General features: G+C 39.8%; 1 protein-coding gene across 1 annotated transcript in view; it reads right to left on the reverse strand.

Moving 5' to 3' along the window:
- The window catches only part of LOC121908360 (voltage-dependent T-type calcium channel subunit alpha-1I-like), a 222,922-nt gene that overhangs the window by 15,964 nt on the left and 182,614 nt on the right, over positions 1–24,344 (reverse strand). Inside the window, exons 30-34 of the mRNA XM_042428302.1 lie at positions 22,570–22,640; positions 16,695–16,773; positions 15,830–15,951; positions 12,873–13,325; positions 2,230–2,370 (exon numbers count right to left, since the gene is read on the reverse strand). Coding sequence (XP_042284236.1) covers positions 2,230–2,370; positions 12,873–13,325; positions 15,830–15,951; positions 16,695–16,773; positions 22,570–22,640 — 866 coding nt within the window. The remainder of the gene's footprint in view (positions 1–2,229; positions 2,371–12,872; positions 13,326–15,829; positions 15,952–16,694; positions 16,774–22,569; positions 22,641–24,344) is intronic.

Raw genomic sequence — 24,344 nt, forward strand, 5'->3', positions numbered from 1 at the left:
ATTTCACAGTTTGTGTGTTAGAAGGCACATCAGAGTCCCAAATATATGTGCACAAGCACTGAAAAAGTGAGTTTTCATAATGTGGAACCTTTAATGTATTGTAAGGATCAGGTTTATATATGTGTTATGTCTTCTGTCTGGGGACACACATGTATAGATTAAGATTTTTAAATAAACTGAGCCATAAAAAAACAACCTGGGGGACTTTGTGCTTATGTTAACCGAGGGATACAGACGTTGCCTGTGGGTTTTTATGGGATTGACACACACACACAGTTTCTCCGCAAGTTGTTTGCGATACACACATTTGATATGTAGCTTGGGAGAGTTCCACATACAGTATTCATGAGGTTTATTTGAGCTTTCCCCATCTCAACTCACACACATACACACTCTCTCACACACACACACCATGGCTTATGCGATATGATAAAGGCACATACATTTACAGGATTCTTTCTCTCTCTCTCTGTATTTCACACACAAACACCCCAGATTTTTGATATCTCTACAGACATGGTTTTGTGTGAAGAATATAACGGTTTTGATGTTGAACTGTGCAAAACGGTACTAGTGTTTCTTTTGGAGTACAAAAGCTTGTCACGGGGGCAGTAACCCTTACTCTTTCAAGTAAAAGTTTGTACCTGAACCCCAAAAGTACAAATATGTGACCCGATTTACAAAAAAAACCAACAAAAAAACAACTTTTCAACAACTTTTTTTCTATTAGCCATTTTGGGAAATCCAAAATTGAGAGAACACTGAGAAAATCTATTCATTTATTTTTATTTTTTACTTTTTCTCCCAATTTTAAATAGCCAATTTAAATTCCCCTGCACTGCTGTTCTTGTTGCCGCTAACTCCTGCTTTTTGTCCCGTGGAAGGTGTACACTGAAGGAGAAAGTGTTGACAGACCAACCAATCAAATTACATATTACCTTTTATAGTGGATGCATCTGGAGCCTGCTATGTTCCAGTCGCAGTACACCATTGAAAAATTGACTTTTCAAAACAAAAACATCCTGGTGCCTTAATTTCTAAATGTGTATGGAATGTGTGAGGTATATTCAGATGTATTCACAGTCTGCGTGTCTATGTGGATTTAACCGGAAGTAACAAATCATGTGAATGTGAACACGTTGCACATCTGAGCTTTACACAATCAACTGCTTTACACACAATCAAAGCTTTACACCGTCAATGTGTGTATTAGCCAAGTGGGTAGCTCCGGGTCTGAAAAAAGTGAAGCCAGTAAGGAAGTGCAATCTTTCTAATGGCCAGCAGGGGGCGACTCCACTGGCTCCAAAAAAAGGTTAGTTTGTATAATATAATGAGAAAATGACTTCTCACTTGATTTATTACCTCAGTAAACACTTTCCTAATGAGTTTATGGTCTCAATCGCAAGTTTCATACAGCATGATGTTCATTTTGTAAATTATGGCCTCATTTAGAGTGAAATAGATGATATAGCAGGGTGTGCTTTAGGGTGTGGCTGCCTTGTGATTGACAAGTTGCTACCACGGCGGTGCGTCAGGTGCTGTAGTTGGACCCTGAGGAGCTCCTTCCAGCTCCACGCTCTTGTCCAAATATGGTCACTTCTCATCACTTCTGGCTCCAAAAAACATAGATGGGGATGGTCAGAATGGCAAACTTGAGGCTTCAAAACGGGAATCCACAAACCAATGGGTGACTTCATGGTGGCTATGTCCATTATTTTTATACAGGCTATGGTATTAGCATGCACAGAAGTTATAATCCTTGCTCTAGATTATGCAGTTTTTGCATGATTGACAAAGGCTTGATTAAGGTTGCCCTGGAGATGTGAGTACTGTGAGCTACAAGGTGAAAAAAACATACATGTAGATAAAAGGAGGAAGGAGGAAAGGAAGTGCAATAGAGAGATAGAAATCTAAAATGCAGTTGGGCATACTTGGGTCTCACAGGAATAAAAAAAAAAAAAACTCCTGATGCATGGGTGAATAATGTCAAAAAATGGAAAATTAAAGCCCAGTGCTCACTGGTAGGAAAAAAAAGATAAAAGCCTTAATTAACATGGCTACATGACTAAAAGCAAGACCGACATGCATTGACCATACCGCAGTCCTCTTCAGGATCAACAGACCTAAGTAGTTATTTATAGCATGCTGGCTAGCTGGAGAGACAGAGCAGGGATGTGTGTGTACTGCATGTGTGTGTGTGCATGTGTGTGTGTGAGTGTCCTCGCTCACCTCTTGTGGGTGTCCCTTACAGTCCTTGCAGACAGGAGGAGAGCAGTAGTGGTGGAAAACTGAACCGGAGAGGTTGTCAATCATGTCCCCTTCCAATGAGTCCTTAATCAGCAGAGAAACACTGTCCAGCCACTGGCTCTCCTGCAACACACACACACACACACACACTAATTTGTGTCTTGGAACACCACTGCAATGGGCTTCTGATGTCTGTCTGTATAAAAGTCAGCATCTGCCTGCTGGTTTTTCTGTCATCAGGTTGCCTGATGAGGCTCTATTTCTCCAGACTCAAAGCTTTTTTTTCTCACTTTGTCAATCTGTAAAGCTTACGTGCAAATTCATCTTCCCCCTCCATCGCAGCCCACTCTCACACTGCAGCCTTTCACTTCTGTTCACTTTCTCCCAACTGCTTGAAATCTCTCCCACTCCTCTACTTTCTCTCCCTCCATCTTACTATTTCAGCCCTACTTCTTTTGTATAGCGTGTGTAATGACTACATCTTGTGTTGTTTAATTAACCGCAATCTGTTGGAGGTGGTGTTATTTTTAGCCGCCGCTGGCAGGTGCAAGACAAAGATCGGTTACTTATGCCTGCCTTAAGCCGATCCAGAGAGGTAGATGAATGTCAATGTTGTAAGATTAATTGCATGATCCTTTTATAAAAAACTACACTGGTCTACTTCAGGTGAGCTGTAGATGGCTTAGATTTCCTACTGAGTTGCACTGGAGAATCCGAGGTAATTGGCAGATTCCCGTGTGAAGTTTTTACTAAGTCAGTGGTATGTGTTGAGGAAATCAGATGGGAAATCAAATTAGGCAACCTCTGTGCATCAATCAGGAATTACCAGCATTTCCTTTAATTTGTCACCCATCTGTATATATAACATGTATAAGGTTTTATGCAGCGATCTCCCCACTGCTGTGTCTCCCCATTGAGAGAGAGCACATTTGCACACGAGGCACAGCAGCGTAACTTCACTGATTATTAAAATCCAGACACGCTGACAGGATCGGTCAGGATCTAATGTCATTTAATTCTCTGTGGTGCTCTGCACATCAAAAAGGTCACATAAATACTCAAGGTTCATACGGTGAAATTGTTTGGACTAAAGCAGCCGTCGAACAGCGCAGCAAAATTAAAAACTGTAGTTATCAACTTGACAGGACAGAAGAAACTATCCAGCAAAGTTTAGCTTCTGAAATACATTTTTTTAGACAGACAAGGAAAAAATAACTTATTTCATGGTTTTGGTTTAATTTCTATTCCAATTGTGGATTTGTAGATTAAAAAAGGGTTAAGGGAACGGGAAAAATAGAAAAAACAGGAAATGGATTTTTTTTTTTTTTTTAATTTGCACAAAAAATGGAAAAACAAGATAATGCCTTTGTTAATCCTCTTATCAAACAAGTTGAACCAGCCTTGGACAGAGGGCACACGGACCAGGAGGCACTGCCTAGTCTGCTGGAAAATAGAGGACATCATTTGAGTAGGTGGTCCTTCAATGTGGCCCAGGACACGTTGTGGTCACACTGCTAAAAGAATGTGGCCACATGCGGCCCAGACCACCTCCGCATGTGGTCTGAGTGATCGGATCTCAATGTGTCTTCAATGCATTTCAGGTGCGTTCACACCTGTATTTAGAGCTGTCCACCTGTGATCAGATCACCCAACATGCATTTTAAGATGTAGATGTAAACAGGGTCAGCTAGAGTTTTTCTCACTGGATTTTCAACTCCCACAAGTTGATTTTTCCATGTCAGCCCACCTTTTTCCTGCTGCCATATCTAAAGTTCAAACTGCTTGTTCCAGCCAGTACCCGCTCTTTCCTACTCTTTTTCCCCCATTTAAGAATTACTGCTAAAGGCTGTGGGGTGAAGAGGGCAACCGCAGTCGATAGCCAGACCTTGGCAGCACCCACTGATGTGCTATACGCACACATATACACATTGTTTCAAGTGCCAGGAGATGCACAGCGAGGGGTGAGGCAGTCTGATTGATTGGCTAAGCTGGGGGCCTTGGTTGTGGTAAATGGCGTCCATGACCCTGTTTGATTCACTGCTCTGCCATGTGCTTTCTGCCATCCAGAAATGTTCTCATCTCTGAACTCAAAACTGTGGATCCTCTATATTTTATAGACATTAAATTATTTACATGTTCTTCCCCTCGAACTGTTATATTATGATTTAAAAAAAAACATTTTACAGTATCTATTTGTAGATAAAGTCAGTCTTTCAATATTTCTAGAATATTGAGCTCCAGCCTGCAAGAGAATCATTTTGCCAATCACAGACTGAAGTTACCTACTTTACATCCAACAAAACTGACATATTTTTAAGAATTTTAATTTTCAGGATGGTGACTTAATGTTCAGATTTCATGTAAAACTAGAAAGCACTCAGATACCCCAGCTAAAGCTTCAAAGACCTTTAAATTTGTTATTTTTCACCCAGATCTACATCAAAACTAATCACTTGTTCCTTGGCCTATAAATTTCCAGCACATTTCTTTGAAATCTGTTAACAGGGTTTTGAGATGGCTCACTAACAGCAAACAAACAGGACCCTAAAACATAACCTTTCGTGGAGGTACAGTAACAAAAGTTATATTATAAATGCTATTTAAGAAAAGATCTCACCACAATGTTCATTAGTAGTTGTTATGGAGCTTCCACAATCTTCCTCAGTGGATGGATTTTATATTTTAAATGCTACTTACTGTAATTATGTCCTATATGTTTGCGTACCAATATTGCTTTGTATAGATGCTGGTTCATGTCTTCATGCATGGGTTTAAAATCATTGTTGCAGCTGTGTGTTCTTTCAGGTCACATATGAAGACAAGAAACTAACAGTTTGGATAAGGTTGGTATTATAGTCTGCAGAGCTACACATATTATTTCAATCAGCCAACCCATGTGAAATATATATATGATCATAGAATATATAAAGAGTTGGTATCTGGTGTTCTGACCTTGTCATTCCACAAGTATTCACAAAGGTCCGCACAGCAGGGAGCAAGGAGAGACGATAATATCCACCCCTTGTGGGAACGTTGCTTTAGGGGCCAGTTTATTTCATCAGGAGTTTGTTGGATGCTTGAACGGCTTCAGAAACCCATTCCTCCCACACCTTTCACCTTTCTAACATCAGAAATCATTTTTGTAACTCTGTGTGACTGACAATCCAACAAGTATGCCCACTTCACACAGTGATTGGCCAGATGTGCGGGGTTTGAATTTCAATCTTAAGCTCTCTTTTTTCACTCTCAACCAAGCGCAACACTATAAACGCCTTCCAAGAGAGATTGTGAAAATGTGTGCTGTTATCCCCTTATTGAAGCGATTATTACGTCTTGCCCCTTTCTATGACAGCAGGATTTTCAATCTGTCTGTGTGTGTGTGTGTTAAACAGCATTTATAATAGAATTTTTGATACAGTACCTCCACCAAAGAGGTTATGTTATATTTATATAGACATTTACTGGCAAAGACGCCAACAGGAAACAAAGGAAGAGAGAGATAGGTATGATGTGCAACCGTACTTGAACCAGGGATACTGCAGATATGTGGTACACACAGTAACAATTCGGCTACCAGGGAGCTCCATTAAATGCTATATTAATGCAGCAGTAGCAGTGAGTGATTGCTGAGCAGTGTGGCAACAGAGTAGTGAGCAAAGCACTGATGGCTTGACTGCACTGCATTGGATAAATATTGCAGTAAGTACTGTGTGTCATGGTAGCCGACTCAGGTTGTCTGACTGAACTAGCTCACAGAAATTGTTTCATTTAAGTGCTACTGATTGTTGTAGACACCTTGTCCACACCAAACACATGGCAGTATGCCAGCAGCACAAAAGCAGCAGCCTCGGTCCTGTGTCAGTGTCTACACTGGATCTGTTCAGCCAAAGTACTGCTGTACAGAAGTATTTTGACAATGCTGAGAGCCAATCATATGTCTTAAAGTTGTAAGTTGAAAGAAAAGAAGACAAGAAAAAAGAAGCTTGAGTCTTAAAAAGAAGGATTAAATGGTGAGTGAAGTGCGAACTGTGACACAGACAGTGCACTAGCATATAAATGGATAAATGGATATCTACAAAATTAGGCTGTCCCGTCTAGAGATAGGGCACAGACTAAGCTCTGTAGTGGGTTGCCTAAACCTGACATTTCCTCCTTTGCACCCATCAAGGCTACTATAAATGAAAATTACCAGGCAGTTATCGTTTGCCACATAAGGAATGGGGAGTATCTCTGTGGCATAAGGTGTTTTCCTCTCATTGTGACAGACTTTCAAATTTGAGGCCTTGCAAGCCTGATACAAACTAAAAAGTATGTGTTCCACCTAATGGCACTTGATTGTCTTCTTCCCAATCAACCTAATGTTTTGTTTACACATCACTATGCCCATAGTCATTAGCACTAAGTTAAATGGTTCCAAGAGCAGGATACAAGAGAATTGACTTTTTTCTTAAATGATCTCAGAAAACTCAGGAAATCTAATGAGTTCTCTGCAAAGACATTCAGCGACTATACAGTATGTTTACCATAATAGGATTAAAATGAGCTGTATGTGTAAAATGAGTATTGTGTTTCTCTTGGCTTGTTTGCTCTCTCAACTAGTGCACCTTTTTCATTAACAAGCTGCATCTGTAAAGGAATATATGGGTCTGCTTATTGCTGATTTTGTCTTGATTGGTGTAAACTGTATTGTTTATGTTCTCAACCTGTTTTTGTCATCTGTCCCTGAGATGAGAAATGAATAAGGCTGAAGTGCTCTACTGCCTCTGGATCACACTTCAAAGTGTCACAATCCTGTGTGTGTGTGTGTGTGTGATTGTGTGAGTGGAGACAGGTGTGCAGGAGTCAGAGCAGAGCCATAGCAGCTGCAACTCATCTAAGTAATCAAGTCATCTACAAATACTTAGCCCTGCCACTTCCACTCTGCCACATCGTAGCCTCTGCTTGAATCAGTGTTACTACACTTCAAGCTACTTCATCTGCATTTATCTAGTTTCCTTGTTGTTGGCTGTTTTTCCTGTGCCTAACCCTGTTTCCTATCTCCTGCAGTTCTATCTCACCTAGACTCCGCCCTCCACTGGACTCTATGGGTACTACTCTCCTCCAATCATTCACTCACTGAACTTTGCATAAAAGTAGCTGGCCAATCAGGATGTGCCCAGTGAGTTTGTGTGCCTCTACTGCTCTTTTCCCCACCCTGATCTCGGCTAAGAGTGTGTGTGCACGCTATGTGCGCCATTGGTTCACCCCAGCTGCATGCTGCTTCATGGTGACTGCAGTGGAGCTACTCTCAGACCAAACCCCTCCTTTGTTCCCAAGAACATGCGTAGTTCTTTCAGGTCGAGGGTTGCTCAGGGGGACAGGGAGGCGAAAACTGCATCGGCTTTGCCCATTTTGCGTGTTAGCATGTTATGTTGAATGCTTGGCTCCCATCAGAGGCACTGTTCATGTGCTACAGGGATGGTGTGGCCTATCCAAGAAACACCTTGCTACCCTCCCACTGCGGTCCGTGCACACTCTACACACAACGTAGCAGTGTTGGCAGCCTTGTTTAGTGGGATGAGTGTTGAGGACATATGCACGGCAGCATCGCTGTCTGTGCCCTGTCTGTTCATATGAGTCTATCTCCTGGACATGTCAGGCTCGCTTTCACAATCTGTGCTCGCTGGATTGATCCAAGACTGGGGAAAAGGTTGTGTCAGCTCACCCCTCTGATGATACATCATGACACACCTGCATTTTTCCCATGCTCCCATGACCCCTGCGAGGTTAGGATATGGCCTCACCTGGTTCAGTTGTATGATATTTGGGTTGGCTGGGGCCCTTTACCTCTCTGCTGAGGCGGGCTAAGCGATAAGAATTAGGTGGGCTGCAGTGACTCTAGTGGAGGGTGGAGCCTGTGTGATATATGGTTACAATATTGTAACCCTAGTTCAACTACCACAGGCAGAGCCCTCCGCTTATGGGCCCTGCCACTCTTACACCATTTGCTGGAGAGGTTGTGGGATGTTGGACAGTGGGGACGCTGCCTTATATAATGTGGGCTCCACACATATTCTGGTAAGTACGTTCTGATTGGCTGGCTATGTTTGCAAAGTTCAGTGGGTAAAAGCATAGTGTAGGGTGTCTTTTTAAGTGCATTTATATTCAGACTGGACTACTTGCATGTGATTGGAGGAGAGTAGTACCCATAGAGTCCAGTGGACTGCTCCGCCTGTTACAAGAAATAGGGTTACAATATCATAACCTACGTTCTGTTGGCCCCATCTCCGGCCCTCATCTCATCTTGTCAGCCCTGCTTCCCTGCTCTGGATCCCCGCTCTTCCCAGTTTCCATCCCACGCCTCAGCCACAGGTTCCCAGCTTCCAACCCAAGTCCCAGCCCCAGCCCCAGTTCCCAGGCCAAGATTCCCCAGGCCTGCATTCTGTTTCCCCAGCCTTTACAATTAATACTTTGTTTCTATCATATCCCTGTCTCCTCACCGTTGAGTGTTCACCTGCTCCATTCCAATTAACACAAAATGATTTACAACACATTGAGCTGGGATTTATTTGTAACAGTGTAACAGTATGTAACTGTGACAGTTTTAAAGGATTTTGTCATAATATTAATACGACAAAGTCATTTCCCTTTTGTAATATTTAAAATTTGATCAATAAGGTTAGGTTTTGTACGTGTGTTGAAGCAGATTTCTAGAAAGTCTTACATTGCTCTTCATTGCAATTTTTGGTTATGTGTTCCTTGTGGGGGGAGGGGGGGGGGGGGGGGGGGGGGGGTCTGAATAAAAGCTGAATATAAATGCACTTGAAAAGAAACCCTACACTGTGCTTTTACTCTGACAAAGGCATTTGCTGGCTAATCAGCCAGAGATTTACAATATAACGCAGAGAGAAAAAGACATGAAAAGAGTTCCTCCTCTTTTACATCTCTCTTTTTAGTCCTCTCTTGGTTAAAAATACCAGTAGACTGACAGACAATGAGATATAAGCACAATGAGACAGCGGCAGAGCCTGCCACCCACTCACAATCTCACTGTATCTTCCAACCATTCTACATTAAGCCTCTTTCCCTGTTCTCTCATCCCTCCAATCACCCATTGATTCAGAGTTATTCTTCAACACGGATGACAAAGTAAATTTTTTTCGGTCTGAACTGAAGTACAGACCAAAGTAGTAGGTTCATTAGGTTCACAATGCTCAGTTGCAAACAAACCTGGGTTTAATGGTAAAAAGCATTTCAAAAGTAATCAGGCTCCAGCACCCATAACTTTAGCTGAAGGGAGGAGGACACATTACGATTGTTAGATTGGTTATAGTCATGATTTTGGCATCAGAAGTGATTGGACTGAAGCTGGACCAAATCTGTTTCAGATGGTGTGCTGTTTAAAAGCTGCATTACATATTCAAATGAATGCTAATGTTGCTTCTCTGTGCCTGCTTAAATGTGTAAATAAGCAACTGTTTGCTAACAAGTTTGCCATATCGACTTCAAAGCTGATGATATGTCAGTGTTTGTGGCCAAAAAATCAGTTACTGCAGGTTTAAGTTCACCTAACTCATATAAAATCTACTTACATCCTGCTCTCTCTGCAGTAACCTGTTTCTGAATCCATAATCTCATCCAAACTTAGTATTTTTACTTTTCTTTGTCATTTCTGCTTAAATAATTACATCAATTAGTATGAAACGTTTTTTTATGAATGTCCATTTTTGTTTTGGTGCAGAATTTCAGCGGTTGCCCAGTCCCCATTGTGTTGTCCTGTATTAACTTAATTTCTTCAATATGTGTGTTTATTGTCGAGATTTAAATCTTGAAATGTTGTGCATGCTGATGGACATAGTTGTAATGTTTGGGGGTTTTGTCTTTGTATGTTTCAATAATAAGGTCTGTTCCCGGTTTTAACATCATGCATATACTTTATATCTGCTGTAAACCACATGAAGACTTGATACCATAAACTAATGTCCTCATAAAATGTCCAGACTGCTTCTTTGTTGTTATGGCTTTCTACATATAGAGCACAGCTGGCAATATGATGCCAACACCTGTGTCCTTTCATCTCTACTAATCAGTGTTTGTGTTTATGAGGTCATTTCTAATGAGCCATATTGTAGTTTACTTGGCACTGCTGTCACTTGCCCAAACAAATTGAAGTAAGGGAACAAACACTCCACTGTGGACTTGTTTGGAGCAAACACACCTTTTACTCACCTCCCACAATCAGGCTGTCAGTAAATTGCATCGAGGCAGCGGGTCATTCAATGAGTCAAACACAGTTAGTCAGTCGTTCATTCACTTTACCAAACTGCCAACTAATCTTCTCACTTTGAATTTTCGTTTATTTTTGCTCTATTTTTCCCTCTCTCCGTTTCCTGATTTCTCTTGTTTTCCCACCTCGTCATTTTTTTTGGCCTTCGTTTATTTACCTGTTTCTTTCTCTCTGCATCAGCAAGCGTACTTCTAAAAATACCTGTTCTCATCTGCAGGTGCTATGATTTTATGTGAATGTGATTATAAATGTAGTTTGTCCTGACTTGCTGTATGAGATGCAGCAATCAGGGAGCTGAAGAATGAAAGCCACCTACAGCACTGCCCCCACTGGTGGTATTTTTAGAATGGTGGAGACAGTGGCCATTTAATATCTCGGCATGAGTGTGTGAAAATTTGTCCTCTGCATAGGTTTCGGTGTTGTGCATGTGAAAGTCATCAATACCCTGCTTTTGCACAAGTAGGGCGGCGGTATGTCATGAATAAAACAAATGCTGTGTTGTCCCACATAGTCTGACTGAATGAATGTGCAGCAGCACCAGCTGTTGCTGTAGATAAAGTTAACAAAGTCCTGAAATAGCCAGGATAACGATGCCATTTATGTACTGCTAGAGAGTGTTTCTTTTGTCATCTTTTATTATCTTAAAGTGTTTTCAAAATGTTCAAAATGTATCAATAGGGGTGCAACTAATAATCCTTTTCATTATCAAGTAATGTTATTATTGTTTTAGATTGATTAATGAATTATTCAGTCGATAAAAGATGAGAAAATTGTGAAAAAAGCCAATCAGAAGTTCTGGGAGCCAAAGGTAATTCCTAAAAATTCCTGTTTTTTTTCAACCAAAGGTCCAAAACCCAAAGATGTTGTCTTGTATTTACAAGGATACAAAAATAGATATGAAAAAAAAATCCTCACCTTTGAGAAGCAGAAACCAATGAATATTTAGCATTGACAACAGATTGTCAAAGTTACCTTTGGTTAATTGAGTAATCGGTGAATCAACAAATTGTTTCAGCTGTAGTTATCAGTGGCAACATTTTCTAGAGTTTACACTTGTAGAAAGAGCGCAGTGTCTGTTACCTTGACTCAGACTCTTAAGGAACAAAACACCTGTCTGTGACAAGCGCTAAAGTGACACTACACTGTAACTCATACAATGCATCAGTGCAGTCAGTGATTAGATTGGTGATCTTGTGATTATATTGTTGAATGAGATACTCAATGACTGATGACTCATCTGCCTGGAACTGCTATTTGAATACTGAACGGATGTAAAACTACAGGGAGTATGCAGTCAGAAGATCAGTAGTCTCAGTCTGTCAGCTCATCACTCATGATTCCACACAATTAGCTTCTGGTGAGGAAGTGGCCACTACATAGGATGCCCAGAAATTGTTTCAAGTGTTTGCTTTTGTCTGTTACTGTTTGATTCAAATGGTTCTGTATGGTTTGTGGTTGGCCAGTGATACTGAGGAAGCCATAATGAATGCTGTCAAAGTCCGAATATCGTCACTTGCCAACATGTTTGCTTTTGAATGAATACAGACATCAGTTAATAGTCCAATAATAGTCCAGTAAGCATTGATTTGGTGATTGGCAGGCCAAAGATCATCAGACTTCCAGGTTAAAACCAGGCTAAATTTGTTTGAGTTTGAATTTTTCTTTCAACTTTGAGATTACACATAATTGTCAAGAGAACTTAACTGTACTTAATTGTGAAGAATTTGACTGTATTTCAGTGTGAAGTACAGGTCCTAACACATTATGACATAGAGTCAATGAATGGCAAAACAGCAAGCAGTAATGTGTAAGATATAAAAAGATAATAAACCTTACTTTTAATCCAAATATAGCACAGTTTAAACCTAGACATCTATACATCTTTTGACCTGCAAATCAACAAATTACCAAGTGCTTGGTGAGAGATTATGAAATCATTTACATGCTCATGTTGAAAAATATTAAAGATTGATTTTTTTTTTGTAAATAAACAAAAGTTATGTTTTAGCTTGAATGTTACCTACTAAAATGCATTGTCTTTATCCTTGAGGTCTAACAAAAGTGTTGAAAACATTTCCTTTCTCATAAAAGCTATGATACCAATAAAATACCAATTGAGCTCAATTCCATTGTTTTTCCCCCTCAATGATCTGCATGGGTAAAGGGGTCTAAATAAAACATTTTGTTTTGTCTATAAAAAAAAGAATAAAACTTTGTATGGTACTGAATAACAAACTCAGGCAGAACATGCAGAAACTACCCTGAAAAGCTCTGTATGGCCCAGCTCTTATCTGGCTGTCTAGCTGGCTGTAGCGGCGGTACAGTAATTACCCTCTTGAATGTCTCAAAGTCCTCTTACCTGAGCAGGAGAGTAAAGCCGACATCGATGATGTGTGTGCCCCTCATGAGTTCCACCGCCTCCTCCTCCTCCGTCTCGCAGCGGTGCAATCACCCCGCCACTTGGACCCCCGACTGTCCCCGCTGTAATTGCACCAGACGCTCCGCCGCCCACACCAGCCCCGCTTGCAGCACCACCCGTGGCCCCGGCGATGGCTCCGATGCCCCCCATCATGCAACAGAGGCCTCCCTGAGCCAGCTCCAACTCAATCTCGGCATCCATCTCGGCATCCTCTTGCGCCTCCTTGTTGGAATCGTCCAGATGTTTCATGAGCACTGCCACCACCACGTTTATGAGAACAAACTGAGCTGTGAGCACGAAGGACACGAAATACATCGGGGAGATGAACTGAAGCCCAGGATGGCAGCCGTAGTCGATTTCTGGATGACCCGAAGGGCAATCCCGCAGGGTGTCCTGGTGGGTGGTGGGAGTTGGGGGAGAATTAAGGGGTTAAATGAGAAAAAAAAGGGTCAGACAGAAATCAAGGCAAGCCAGAAGCAGAGGATGAGTGAGGAGACAAAATGGAAAACAGTGAGAATTCAAAGAGATGGAGATAAAGAGAAAACATCAGGGAAGAGTGGAGATCAGCCAGATGAAGAAGAGTTTATGGAAAGATCATTGAAAACAGGGCAGTGACTAATAATTATTCTCATCATTATGTAAATTACTTTCCTTGATAGATCTATTAATCATTTGGAAATAAAATGTCAAAAATGGAGAAAAACTGAATTGGAATATCCCAGAATCCAAGATCTCAGCTTGTTTTGTCTGACCAACACTACAACACACAAATATATTCAGTTTAGAGTAAAGCAGCAAATCCTCACAGATGAGATTTTGACATTTTTGCTTCATATGTGACATAAACAATAAATTGTCAAACTTTTGGGGAATGGATTCACAGTGACTGAGTCAGTCAACTTGGAATACAAATGTTGAAACAGATATGAATGCATTGTTTTCATATGAAGCTGAATATCATTTTCAGGAAACACTCTGATGAGTAACGTCTTTATGTTTAGTAAAATAAGATTTATTCAGAGTGCTATTGAAGAGATTTGTAATGCCTTCACAGAGTACATATAGTCAAGCTTTCACAGTCCAGCTTGCTGAAAGCTAGAATACTGCTAAAATCTGCTGTCTGACTTCCTCTCATGCACAGTCAGTCAAGAGGCTAATCAGCACTGATTAACTATCTCTCAGATATGGGCTGTGATAAAATTTTAAAAGCTCAAGGTACTTGGGTGTGATTGTTGATTGAGGTGACAGATGAGACAGTTGGAGAGGGAGGTATCAAATACTCAGATTTTGTGAATGTAAATTTGAATCTTTATTTATCCTCGGAAGGATTTGTTGAGTGCACATTAACTTTTTCTACATCATCTTTGCTAAAAGACACGGCCATTACTCACTCATTCCTGGATACTACCTGGATATCGCCTGGTCCAGGGAACTCAAGACCTTTAATTACAATTCTGCTTTGCAGCTTCTGTCTGTGCTGAGACGGGTCATTTTTGGGCAGCTCAGTAAAAACAGAATAATATACACTTGTACGTGTCTCTTGACTTTCAAGAAACAGTTGTATTAGACAGCACCTTTTCTGACTGACCTTCATCTCAGAAAATCTGTGTTGTCTCTGCTGCTGGAGATGAGGTCACAACATGGGATGTGAAAAGCAATTATCATAGCCAATTACATAGCCCAGTGCAATTGGAACAAGACTAGGTCAAAACCTAGTATATGCTGTACCATGCATGAAACGCTTTTAATTGAAAACAATGGATACAGGAAGTGGCAACACGTGGCGACTAAGCCCCCAGGAAGTGCGCCGGGCTTTGACTGAAGCCAATTTGACATCGAGCCCTTCTCAATCCAAAATATGCCGAGTTTGGACTTGACAAATTCAACTCAAGAGTACAAACGTCTGAGGACAGGAGGACGCAGTACGATCATTCTGCAACTGGAACAGCAGCGTACTTGCTGGCAGCAGCAGCTCAGCTTCAACACAACTTACCTGAATGTACTGTGACAAAATAATCACAAAAAAATAACTTAATTGACAGAGCGATGCAGTAAATTATGTTATTCAGTCTGTAATGTAGCTATAATAAAAATCCAAACTATTATGTAGCTCAATAAAATAAAACTTTTAATATAGACTGATCTATTCATTTTAATATATCTATATTAATTGAAATGTGGTGATATCTGTACATATAGAGCCCCAGAGGCAGTGCTGCTGTTCTGTCCAGTAAAAACATGAAGCTTCACTTTACATTCAGACAAACTAATTCAGACCAACATTTATCTTCCAAAAGGAATTAAACTATATATCAAAATGCTACAGAGACATTAGAGCCAGTGGTAAGTTACCAAAGAGCTGCAACAGATCAGTATCAGATCATATTTTCCCCGGGATGACTCAGGAGTCGCAGCTGAGATGACGCTGGTCTCACGCGGCTAGCGGCTCCTCGCAGCTCCAAAAATGTCGGAGCAAATTTCCAAATAGGTGTTATTTGGATAAACTGACCACATATTGGGAATCTAAATGGTTACTTTCTTGCCTGAAAAAATATTACAACTTAATAAAGTGACATACTAACAATCTACAGTGAAAATTATAACAGCTTTTAGCCTGGCTCAAAATCTCTGCCATCGCTGCCAGTTGGTGTGAAATGCCTTCTGGGATACTTGGCTGTCCCAAGCTTCCACCCACCAGTGGTGTAACTTCATCATTCACTGACTCACTCAGTCAGTCAGTCAGTCTGTCAGGAACAGATATTCACGTTTATAGTGCTGGCCCCGCTGTTGTGGTCCAGCCAAAAAATGTGACAACATCAAGAGATAAATGTGATATAAATATACAAAACTGAATTCTCGCTGTAAACTCCATCTGATGCACCTGAAAACTGAGGTACCTTCATGATGCCATTCCAGTTGTCACCGGTTGAAACCTGGAAGAGGGTAAGGAAGGCCATTCCAAAGTTTTCAAAGGTGGCATGGCGGCTCATTCCTTCGCAGGGATAGTCAGCGTTACACACTGAGAGGAGAAAAGATTAAGGGAAGAGAGTGAAACCTTGGCTACACCAAAATTATGTGTCGTTTATTCTGAGAGATCACACCTTTATATTGACTTCTTAGGTAAAAACAGTTGTGAAAAAATTTGCTTTGTTGAGTCTTCATGTTTGTTTCTGTTCATACTGTTTCATTAGAGATGATCCAGCTGTTGTAAATAAACGTCCCATGGAGGAACAAAGGCCTGGAGCACACTGACTCATTTGAAGACTTTTGGAGACATTAGGCAAAATCATACATACTGTAGTCAACCTAGAATGGGTGTACATATGTCACTGGATAGTAGGTTGAACAGGATTTCAAATCAACTGGACAATGGATCCAAGAACAGGAAGTTCAGGTAACCTGTCATGGAGTCAGGTGACAGATTTTGGTGCCAAGGAGGAACCAAAGTAAACCTAAATAAAGTCCCTGTGACCCTGACTATGCTAGTCTTTCATGCAATTAATTCCCTCTTGTGTTCATAACACATTTATTCTTAGGCTGTCTGTAATTTCACATCACCTGATTTTGACTCAAAGTTGGCCCTTTGCTCATTTTCACCTACAGCAATAAGGATAAAGATCTGTTGAAGCCAACATGGTGTGTTAATTGGTGAAGGTGTTTAAAAGGGCTTTAATTTGAACAGGAACATACCATATGTTGTTTTGGGTAGAGTTATTAAGATGTTTTTATCACATATATAGCAACAAGTTGTAGCTTACTTACCCAGCTCTCCAAACAGCTCCACCCCAAGCGCAGCGTAGATGAAGAACAGCAACATGAAGAGCAGGCCAAGGTTTCCCACCTGTCACACAAAGGGCCAATCACAAGCCATGTTAACAGAGGTAACTCATACTTGTTTATCTCGATCTTACACCTTTTTTAATGTATGACATCAGGTGTATTTCTATGGTTCGGTATGATGGGTCAAATTTCATAAACACTGAGTAGCAGTTAAACTGTTCCTACCACTGTAACCACTCTAAGTCACATTGAAGTGTCAGTTAAATAGTACAAAGTGCACTTTTGTGCAGCTATACCACATCACACGCTACGGTTCAACTAATGTGTTTTGATCAATGACATCACCAATATTTTTTTTAACATTCTGTATTGTCTGATGTTATGTGGTTGTGTTCTGCAGAGGAAGTTTTCATGCTAAAACATGCACCAAAAATAAAATGATCCAGTATTTCCATCATGGGTTTTTAGTATGTTCAGGATGGAAAGAACATTTTTTGAGACATGAGGCAGGTTTCACACAATTAATTTAGTTGAAAAATTCATGACTGTGTCAGATCACCTGCAAGTAGAAGTGTGTTCCCCAAACATCTGGGTGGACAATGTTTTGAAGCCCTTAGTTTTTCATGAAATATGAAAACACGCTTTTTTGTAATTGATACCTGCATTTTTGAAATGGTGCATTAGGTTTTGAAATGTTATTTTAGCACTAAAGGTCATGCCAAAAAAAAAATCCAGGATCCTGTATATATTTCTTCTGATGAAGAATTGTTGAAATGCAGCAAAACTGGAGGTGAACACAATTCAAGAAACCACAACAAGAACCCTGCCTGCCTGAAATAAAGGATTACACAGTTTAGGGAAAATTTTACTTGCTGACTTTTTAACAGGCGGGTATCCATCCATGTGGAGAGACTCAAAGCGTTCACAGATAGTGATATGCAATGCAAATGAGTAAAGGGCCCCCTGAGATGCACCAAGCAGAACACCATTAGGTAAGTCACCTCACAGTAAAGGCAATGGGCTGCTTTAGAAATCCATTACATAGGCAACTAAACTGAGAGAGTGGGGAAGGAAAGAAGAATAAGACACATAGCTTCTACTGAGAGGGTGACATAGGGGAAGAAAGAGAGGAAAAAATGTAGAAACAGGAAAATCTTTGAGAGGTTAGGCAAAGCCTGGGGATAGTTTTCTTTCCCTCCCCAGTTGTGCATGTTGATGTTTCCTGGTGGATATTAAAAGCCACAGCTTGGCTTGAGGCAGTTTTCAGCATGTAACTCAAGCCCACCTGATGTCTTTAGATCCACAGAATGTAAGTACACCACAGGAATGAGGATGCTGTGGTGTAGGAAACAGATTGAAGGATGCTATGGAAGCATTAGAGTTGGCAACTAGGCAACAGAAGCTTGTGAGAAACGAAAACAGATGTTTTTATACATATTTTATATTTAGACATTTGGTTTCCATTGCGAACAAAGTATCTATTCACTGTATTTAGACTAGTGAAACCATGATTCAGTCCTCTGTGTCATGTTTTTTTTGTTAAATTTGTGCAAGAATTTTGATACATAATGTGACACAAGTCACAGTGACACATAAAAGGTCATTTCACCCATGTCAAAACTCAGTAGAAGAACAGAGCCTTTAGGTAATAGAGTTAAAATGTTTTCAGAGAAAGTAGGATTGTGACTCTTTCTAGACAGAGAACAATAGGAGCAGAGATGCCATGTATTTTCATTCATCTTTGGATAGAGGACATGTGCTCCAACAAGCACTCTAATTTAGAAAAAAGAAAAAATCAAATGCTACCTGTAGGAAAGGTTCTAGTGACCACAGTTAATAAAGATCCCAAAAGGCAGTTTCTTTATATGTATAATTTAGGTACTCTTAAAGGGCAATATCAGTATTTCTAAAATCATCACAGATTAAGATATTTCTTACCATTTATAAGGGTACACAGGACATCCTTACCAGTACTTCAGTTTTAAAAAATTCTGAGACAGCTTTTTAGTGGACTTTTTCCCTTCATGCTGAATGTAATTTTGAAATATGGGATGCTCCCAGTCATATATGTCTATGTCCTGCTGTAAAAGGGTCACAATGTGTGATTGCTGTCAGAGCTGTAGTGACTTTATCTTGTAACTTCCTGCTTCTGGATGTTGCTGAGAGAGGAGACAGACAGAGAGACCTTGCAGGTTCTGGTTCAATGAATGTACAAAAGAGGGCAAGGGATGTCAGGGAATGGTAAAAAAAAAACCAAACAAACAAAAAGTTGATTCTCCTTAACTTAGGTGATAAAAGAGTCATTAGTCACTTATGGCTATTTTCAATTAAATTCACTACCAAAAATATTTTGGTATTAGCTATCCTGACAAGTGCTTTAATATTCTCAGTGGAAAAGAGCAAGTCAGCCAGTGATCCATATTTTATATTTGGCATGGCAACGGCTACCACAGTTGGGGAGGTCAACAAATGAAATATACACTATATAGTCTTGGCAATTTCATCTCAGTTGAAGAGGGGCCACAAATTTCAGTTTAACTGACCTTTCAATGCCTGTGAGCTAGTTTGGAGAAGCAAAATAGTTTGTTTTTTTACACATTATGTGTATTGTTGCAAAAATCCAACCTGTATTAACACCAAAGCCAACAAGAATCTATGTGTTTATGTGTACAGCACAAAAAAATATAAGAAATAATGTGGACTTCCTCTTTAAATACATACTCCATGAACCTAATTTAACATTTAGCTGATGTTGTAATTCACAGCAGTATGTGCACTACCAAAATAAAATTTGTTTTAACGAAAAAAACATTACACGCAACCAACTGACAGATCAGTGTCAGAGTCACAGCACCATGAACACAGATGTAAAACTACATTTCTCTTTCAAAAAGGAAAAAAAAATGTCACTGTGGATTACTGGTTTGAAGTGATGCTCTCATACAAATATGTAAAAAAAACAAAAGAAAAAACATTGTCTTCAATATCAATAAAGACAGGCATCACAGGGAAAATAGCAATTTTGGCCAGATGGTTACTGGACTCTTTCTTCAAAGCACAGCTGGTAAATTACAGTCTTCTTTAACATCACTATTCATTTCATTTTATTATGTGGGGTATTTTAGAAAAACGAGTCATGACATAAGAAGTGTTTATATTTATATCCATGTTCAAATTTTCTTATTAATTGGATGAAAAATCACTACCCGCTATTTGTGGGTCACATGGGGTGGATAGAAAAAAAGACTATTGTTTTGAGGATAAGTGAAGCTGAGAGAGATTTCTGTGACTGTACTTTTACCTCAGTGTGTGAGCCAGTGTTCGTTTGTGTCACTGTGTGTATTTGGGTATATATGTGTGTGCGTATGTGTATGTATGCATGTTTTTTTTACACCAAGGAGACAAAAAATCCTTCCAAAAGGCTCATTCAGAGCATTGATAAGGCTGCAGAACAGAACAGAAAAAAAATCTGTACGCAGACGCAATCCATTACAAATGTTTTTAATTAAGAGCCGTTTTGAGTAGATCAGTTTAGATTAGTACATATCATTACTGTACTTTTCTCTGGTTTCTTCACATTAAAAAAGAAACAAAGATTTACAGCTTCATAATGCTAAGAAAAGGCAAACAGAGGTAGAACTTCAGTAACTTCTTAAAGGTCTGATAAATGACATTGAGCCTCACTAGGTGTCAGCAAACAACTATTTGCTATGCAAAGATATAGTGGAGTAATGGCAACCTGAGCAGTGAATAAAGTCACACTCCCTGTGTGTGTGTATTGTTATCCGAGCTTCTGTGTTCTTCGTTTTGGTAGCCGCATGCTTGTTAGTCCTTGTCCTCCATGTCCGTTTCCCAGATGGTGGCCGCATTACAAACTTTCTCAAATTACAGCTAAAAAGTACACTAAAATATGTCTCTGAAAGCATTTAAGGTGAGAAATAGGCGATGCAGTAACAGAATCTTGATCCATATTTGATCAGCACTGCCTAGTTTGACAGTTTGATCTGAGTTTCTCGAGTTGTCGCCTTTCTCCCCTCCAACTTTATTGCGTAAACGACACACACGTTTGTTTTGGTCTGAGATGTCGGCGCTATTGTGCGACATCTAGTGGCTGAATGTGGTGTATTGCATCTTGAAGCAGCAACAGATATATAACACACCTCAGAGAAGATATAAAAAGAGGAGAGAAGTTGGTGCTATAAGAGGCATCGGTTATATTTAATCTCATTATATTGCACTCATTATAATATATCTTTAAATCCTGGATTCTTTATTTGATAATATCAACAAAACAGATGGGATTCATTTATAGCTTTAGCACTATAAGCAGCTTGACAAGGCTTATTATAATATAAAACAGACATGTTAGAAAATCTCATGATTTTTTTTATTTTCAAGTTTTGATTTTAGAAAATATTTTACATATAATCTTTTTATTTTTGTTATAGTGCAGCTATGTACAGTCTGTCTTTGTGTGTATACTGTAATTATATTATGAGTTCTGATCTCAGACGCTGTATATTTCAGTTCATGTTTATGTGCTATTTTTTTTAGATTAATCAATGTAGTGACAAGTAATTACTTAGAAAAGGTTATTTAGGTTGAGTAGATACAGGCTTGTATTTGATGTACATGTTCATAATAATAAAATTAGAATTTAAAGAAATTAAGCGGAGCAGTGTGCAGTGAATTATCATCCTGTTCTTGAGGTGATCCAATGTCAGCTGAACTGAATATTTAAAAGTTGTAAAGAATAGATTATTACTAGACAAATAGCTCTACATGAGCTACTTCTTTAATGTCCTTCACTGTAAACCTAGCCGATAAATTGGCAAAAAGCACCATCGCACCAAATAAAGGTGAAACACATCACCATTTGTATATAAATGGCAGGGGAAGGTCATCTCTGGTAGGCTGTACTGGACAGATATATTATATTACAGAACATCCAAAGCTACTTGTGATTAGTTGGACCATTTCTGAAGCCAACTGGGCCACTAACTATCTCTGCCACTAACTGTCCCAATGCATAATCTGTCTTTATTGTTAAATATAAGTTCTGCTTCAGGCCTAGGAAACACAATTAATTAATAACTGAACTGATCGAGGCAGACAAAGACAGAGGGAAGTTTAGACAAAGCAACAGATCATATTGACGGACAGAAGTCATGACTGTACTGTGATTTCCCACAACTGCAACAAATCCATAAAGTTATATTATTTTTCAGATTTCTGTTGTTTTCCCTCTCCAGACAACTTCAAAAGACATGACAAGTTTGGTTTCCACTACAGTACAATCCATCTGCAAGGGCTATTTAATTAAACTAACATGTAAGACAGGTTCTGGAGGACACTTTTGCTTTTTCATATAGTGCCCTATTTGTAAAGCTCCCTGACAATTACTTATTTCACAAGAGAGTTGTTAAATTTTCTGCAATTTTCTGGCTGAATACAGCACTCAGATTCCACAGTATTCCCCAAATTCCAGGACAAAGGGAAACTTAAAGGCTCTGAAAAGGGGTTTTTGTGAACCACGGGAGCAGAACTTTTTGGCTGCACTTGTCTCATTAACAGTGGAGGAAATTTTAACATCTTAAATTAATGCCACAAAGGTCTTTACTTTTCCTGAATAAATGAAGTGAGCAGTGGAAGGTTAGCAACGTGTTATAACATTGGGGGCAAAAACGCAGTCATAACCCGACTTCCTGAAAGTCATAATTCTCAGGGAGCTTCTATCGACGCTGCTCGTTTATCATTCCACAAATGTTAATTAACTCCTGGGTGTCCTTGTGATAAGCCGAGGGAGGATATCTGTGTGTGTGTGTGTGTGTGAGTGAGTCTGTATATTCACACATACCTGAGGCAGAGCCTGGACCACTGTATCTAGCAGAGCTCTCATGCCGGTTGCCATTTTCAACAACTTCAACACTGGAGAGAGATCACAAGGTGAGGCAACTATAGAATCCAGACAAACTTGTATGTCAGTATATGTGTGTTCACTTCATCTGACATGTGTGTTTTGGTGGCAAACAACAGATAAAGAGAAAGTGAGACAAAGGACAGAAAGACAAAAGACACCGCAGAGATAGAGAGGAAAGATCAAGATAGATAAGAGGTAGGCAGAGAAAGAGGAGGAGAGAGATAACAAACGATCGATAGATGGAATAGCTCCCCGACTATCCATTAGAGACTCTATACAATTCCCAGTGGCCCAATTTCTGGAGGAGGATGGCTGATGACGCAGCCGGTAGCAGAGAAGAGAAACTATGTCCATATTCCGATCAGGAAAGGCAACGGCGGCTTAGACAATAAAGCCTTGGGGGATATGGACATGTCTTAGGATGGTTGCTGGTGGTGGTGGTAGTGGTGGTGTGTTTGTGTATTAGAGAGAGAGAGAGAGAGAAGGTTGATGCGGTGGTAGTTCATGGTTAGTGTGACTCTAAATCATTAACCAGAACTGTATAGCCTCTGTTTCTCCATAATCCTGGACAACAGCATCAGCAGGAATCAGGCAACATTTTTATTTCGGTGACATCTTTGCTGCAGAGTCATTGCTGTAGTGTACTGACTAATAATTCATCTGATTGCAGTGACTGTTTTTACTTGAATATTCTCTTGGTGAATTTAAGGCCTTTTTCAAAAGCAGCAGAACTCAGAAACTTTGGCTACATTTTGACCGGGGACCCTGGTTCCAGCTTTGATTCCTGGGTTGTATGGAAGTCCTGCTCCCCAAAAAGACTGTTCAACTGAGGTAGGACATCAGTGGGATAGTGTCTGCAGTAATGAACTTCTCTGATTGGTGAAACATAAGCCTCAAGACTGCTACAGTGTTCATTCAGATTAAGAAAGCACATGTCATAAATTATATAAACATTCAGTCTTAAGTAAATGAAATTTATTGCCATCATTTGAGCTTAAGAACAAACAAAAAAAACCTGTTTAATCCATCCCTTACACCATCCAAACTCATTAAATGTTGAGTATCTCTCTTACCACAGCCCTGTGCACACCGTTTTGGCTTGTGGAGAAATCCAGAGCTTTATGGGCCTGCTATAACTAGTTGTAGTTGATTGGATAAACGCTGTTTGGGGGTGGGGTTTAGCAATGGTCGGTTGCTGCTGCTGGAAGCATTAACTATGACCTGAACTGCGTCAGTAGGCTAGTTTTCAGTAGCATTGCTAGCTTGTCTAGTTGTATTGTAAAGAAGTTTAACAGTGGAAAACAAGTACAGCAAATAGAAAAATACATTGAAGACAGGGGTAGGTAAAAATGTAGCTTAAATTAGTGTTGTGTTGTTTTTGTAACACCTCCACCTCTACCCAGGGACTGCAGTTTAGATATATCTAGTGGAATAAATGTCTTGTGCATTGCCCGTGTTAAATAAAAAAAATAAATTAAAAGTAGCAAGGTAAATGCAAATGCAACAATTGTGGCTCATTACTTTAAAAAATATGTGTCTGAATCTCTCCAATTGTTCAGTCGACTCTTAAATTTGAGCCGCGCATTGGAAGTGGATAATTGTGAGACATTTTAATATTCTTTCCCACAGTCACAAAAGATAGTTAACATTCAGGCAGAGAAGTAAACATTTGTGAGAGGAGAGAGGAAAGACTAAAAGCCACCAGTAACCCT

Source organism: Thunnus maccoyii, chromosome 2 (assembly GCF_910596095.1).
Source record: "Thunnus maccoyii chromosome 2, fThuMac1.1, whole genome shotgun sequence".
In the NCBI taxonomy this organism is placed as follows: domain Eukaryota; kingdom Metazoa; phylum Chordata; class Actinopteri; order Scombriformes; family Scombridae; genus Thunnus; species Thunnus maccoyii.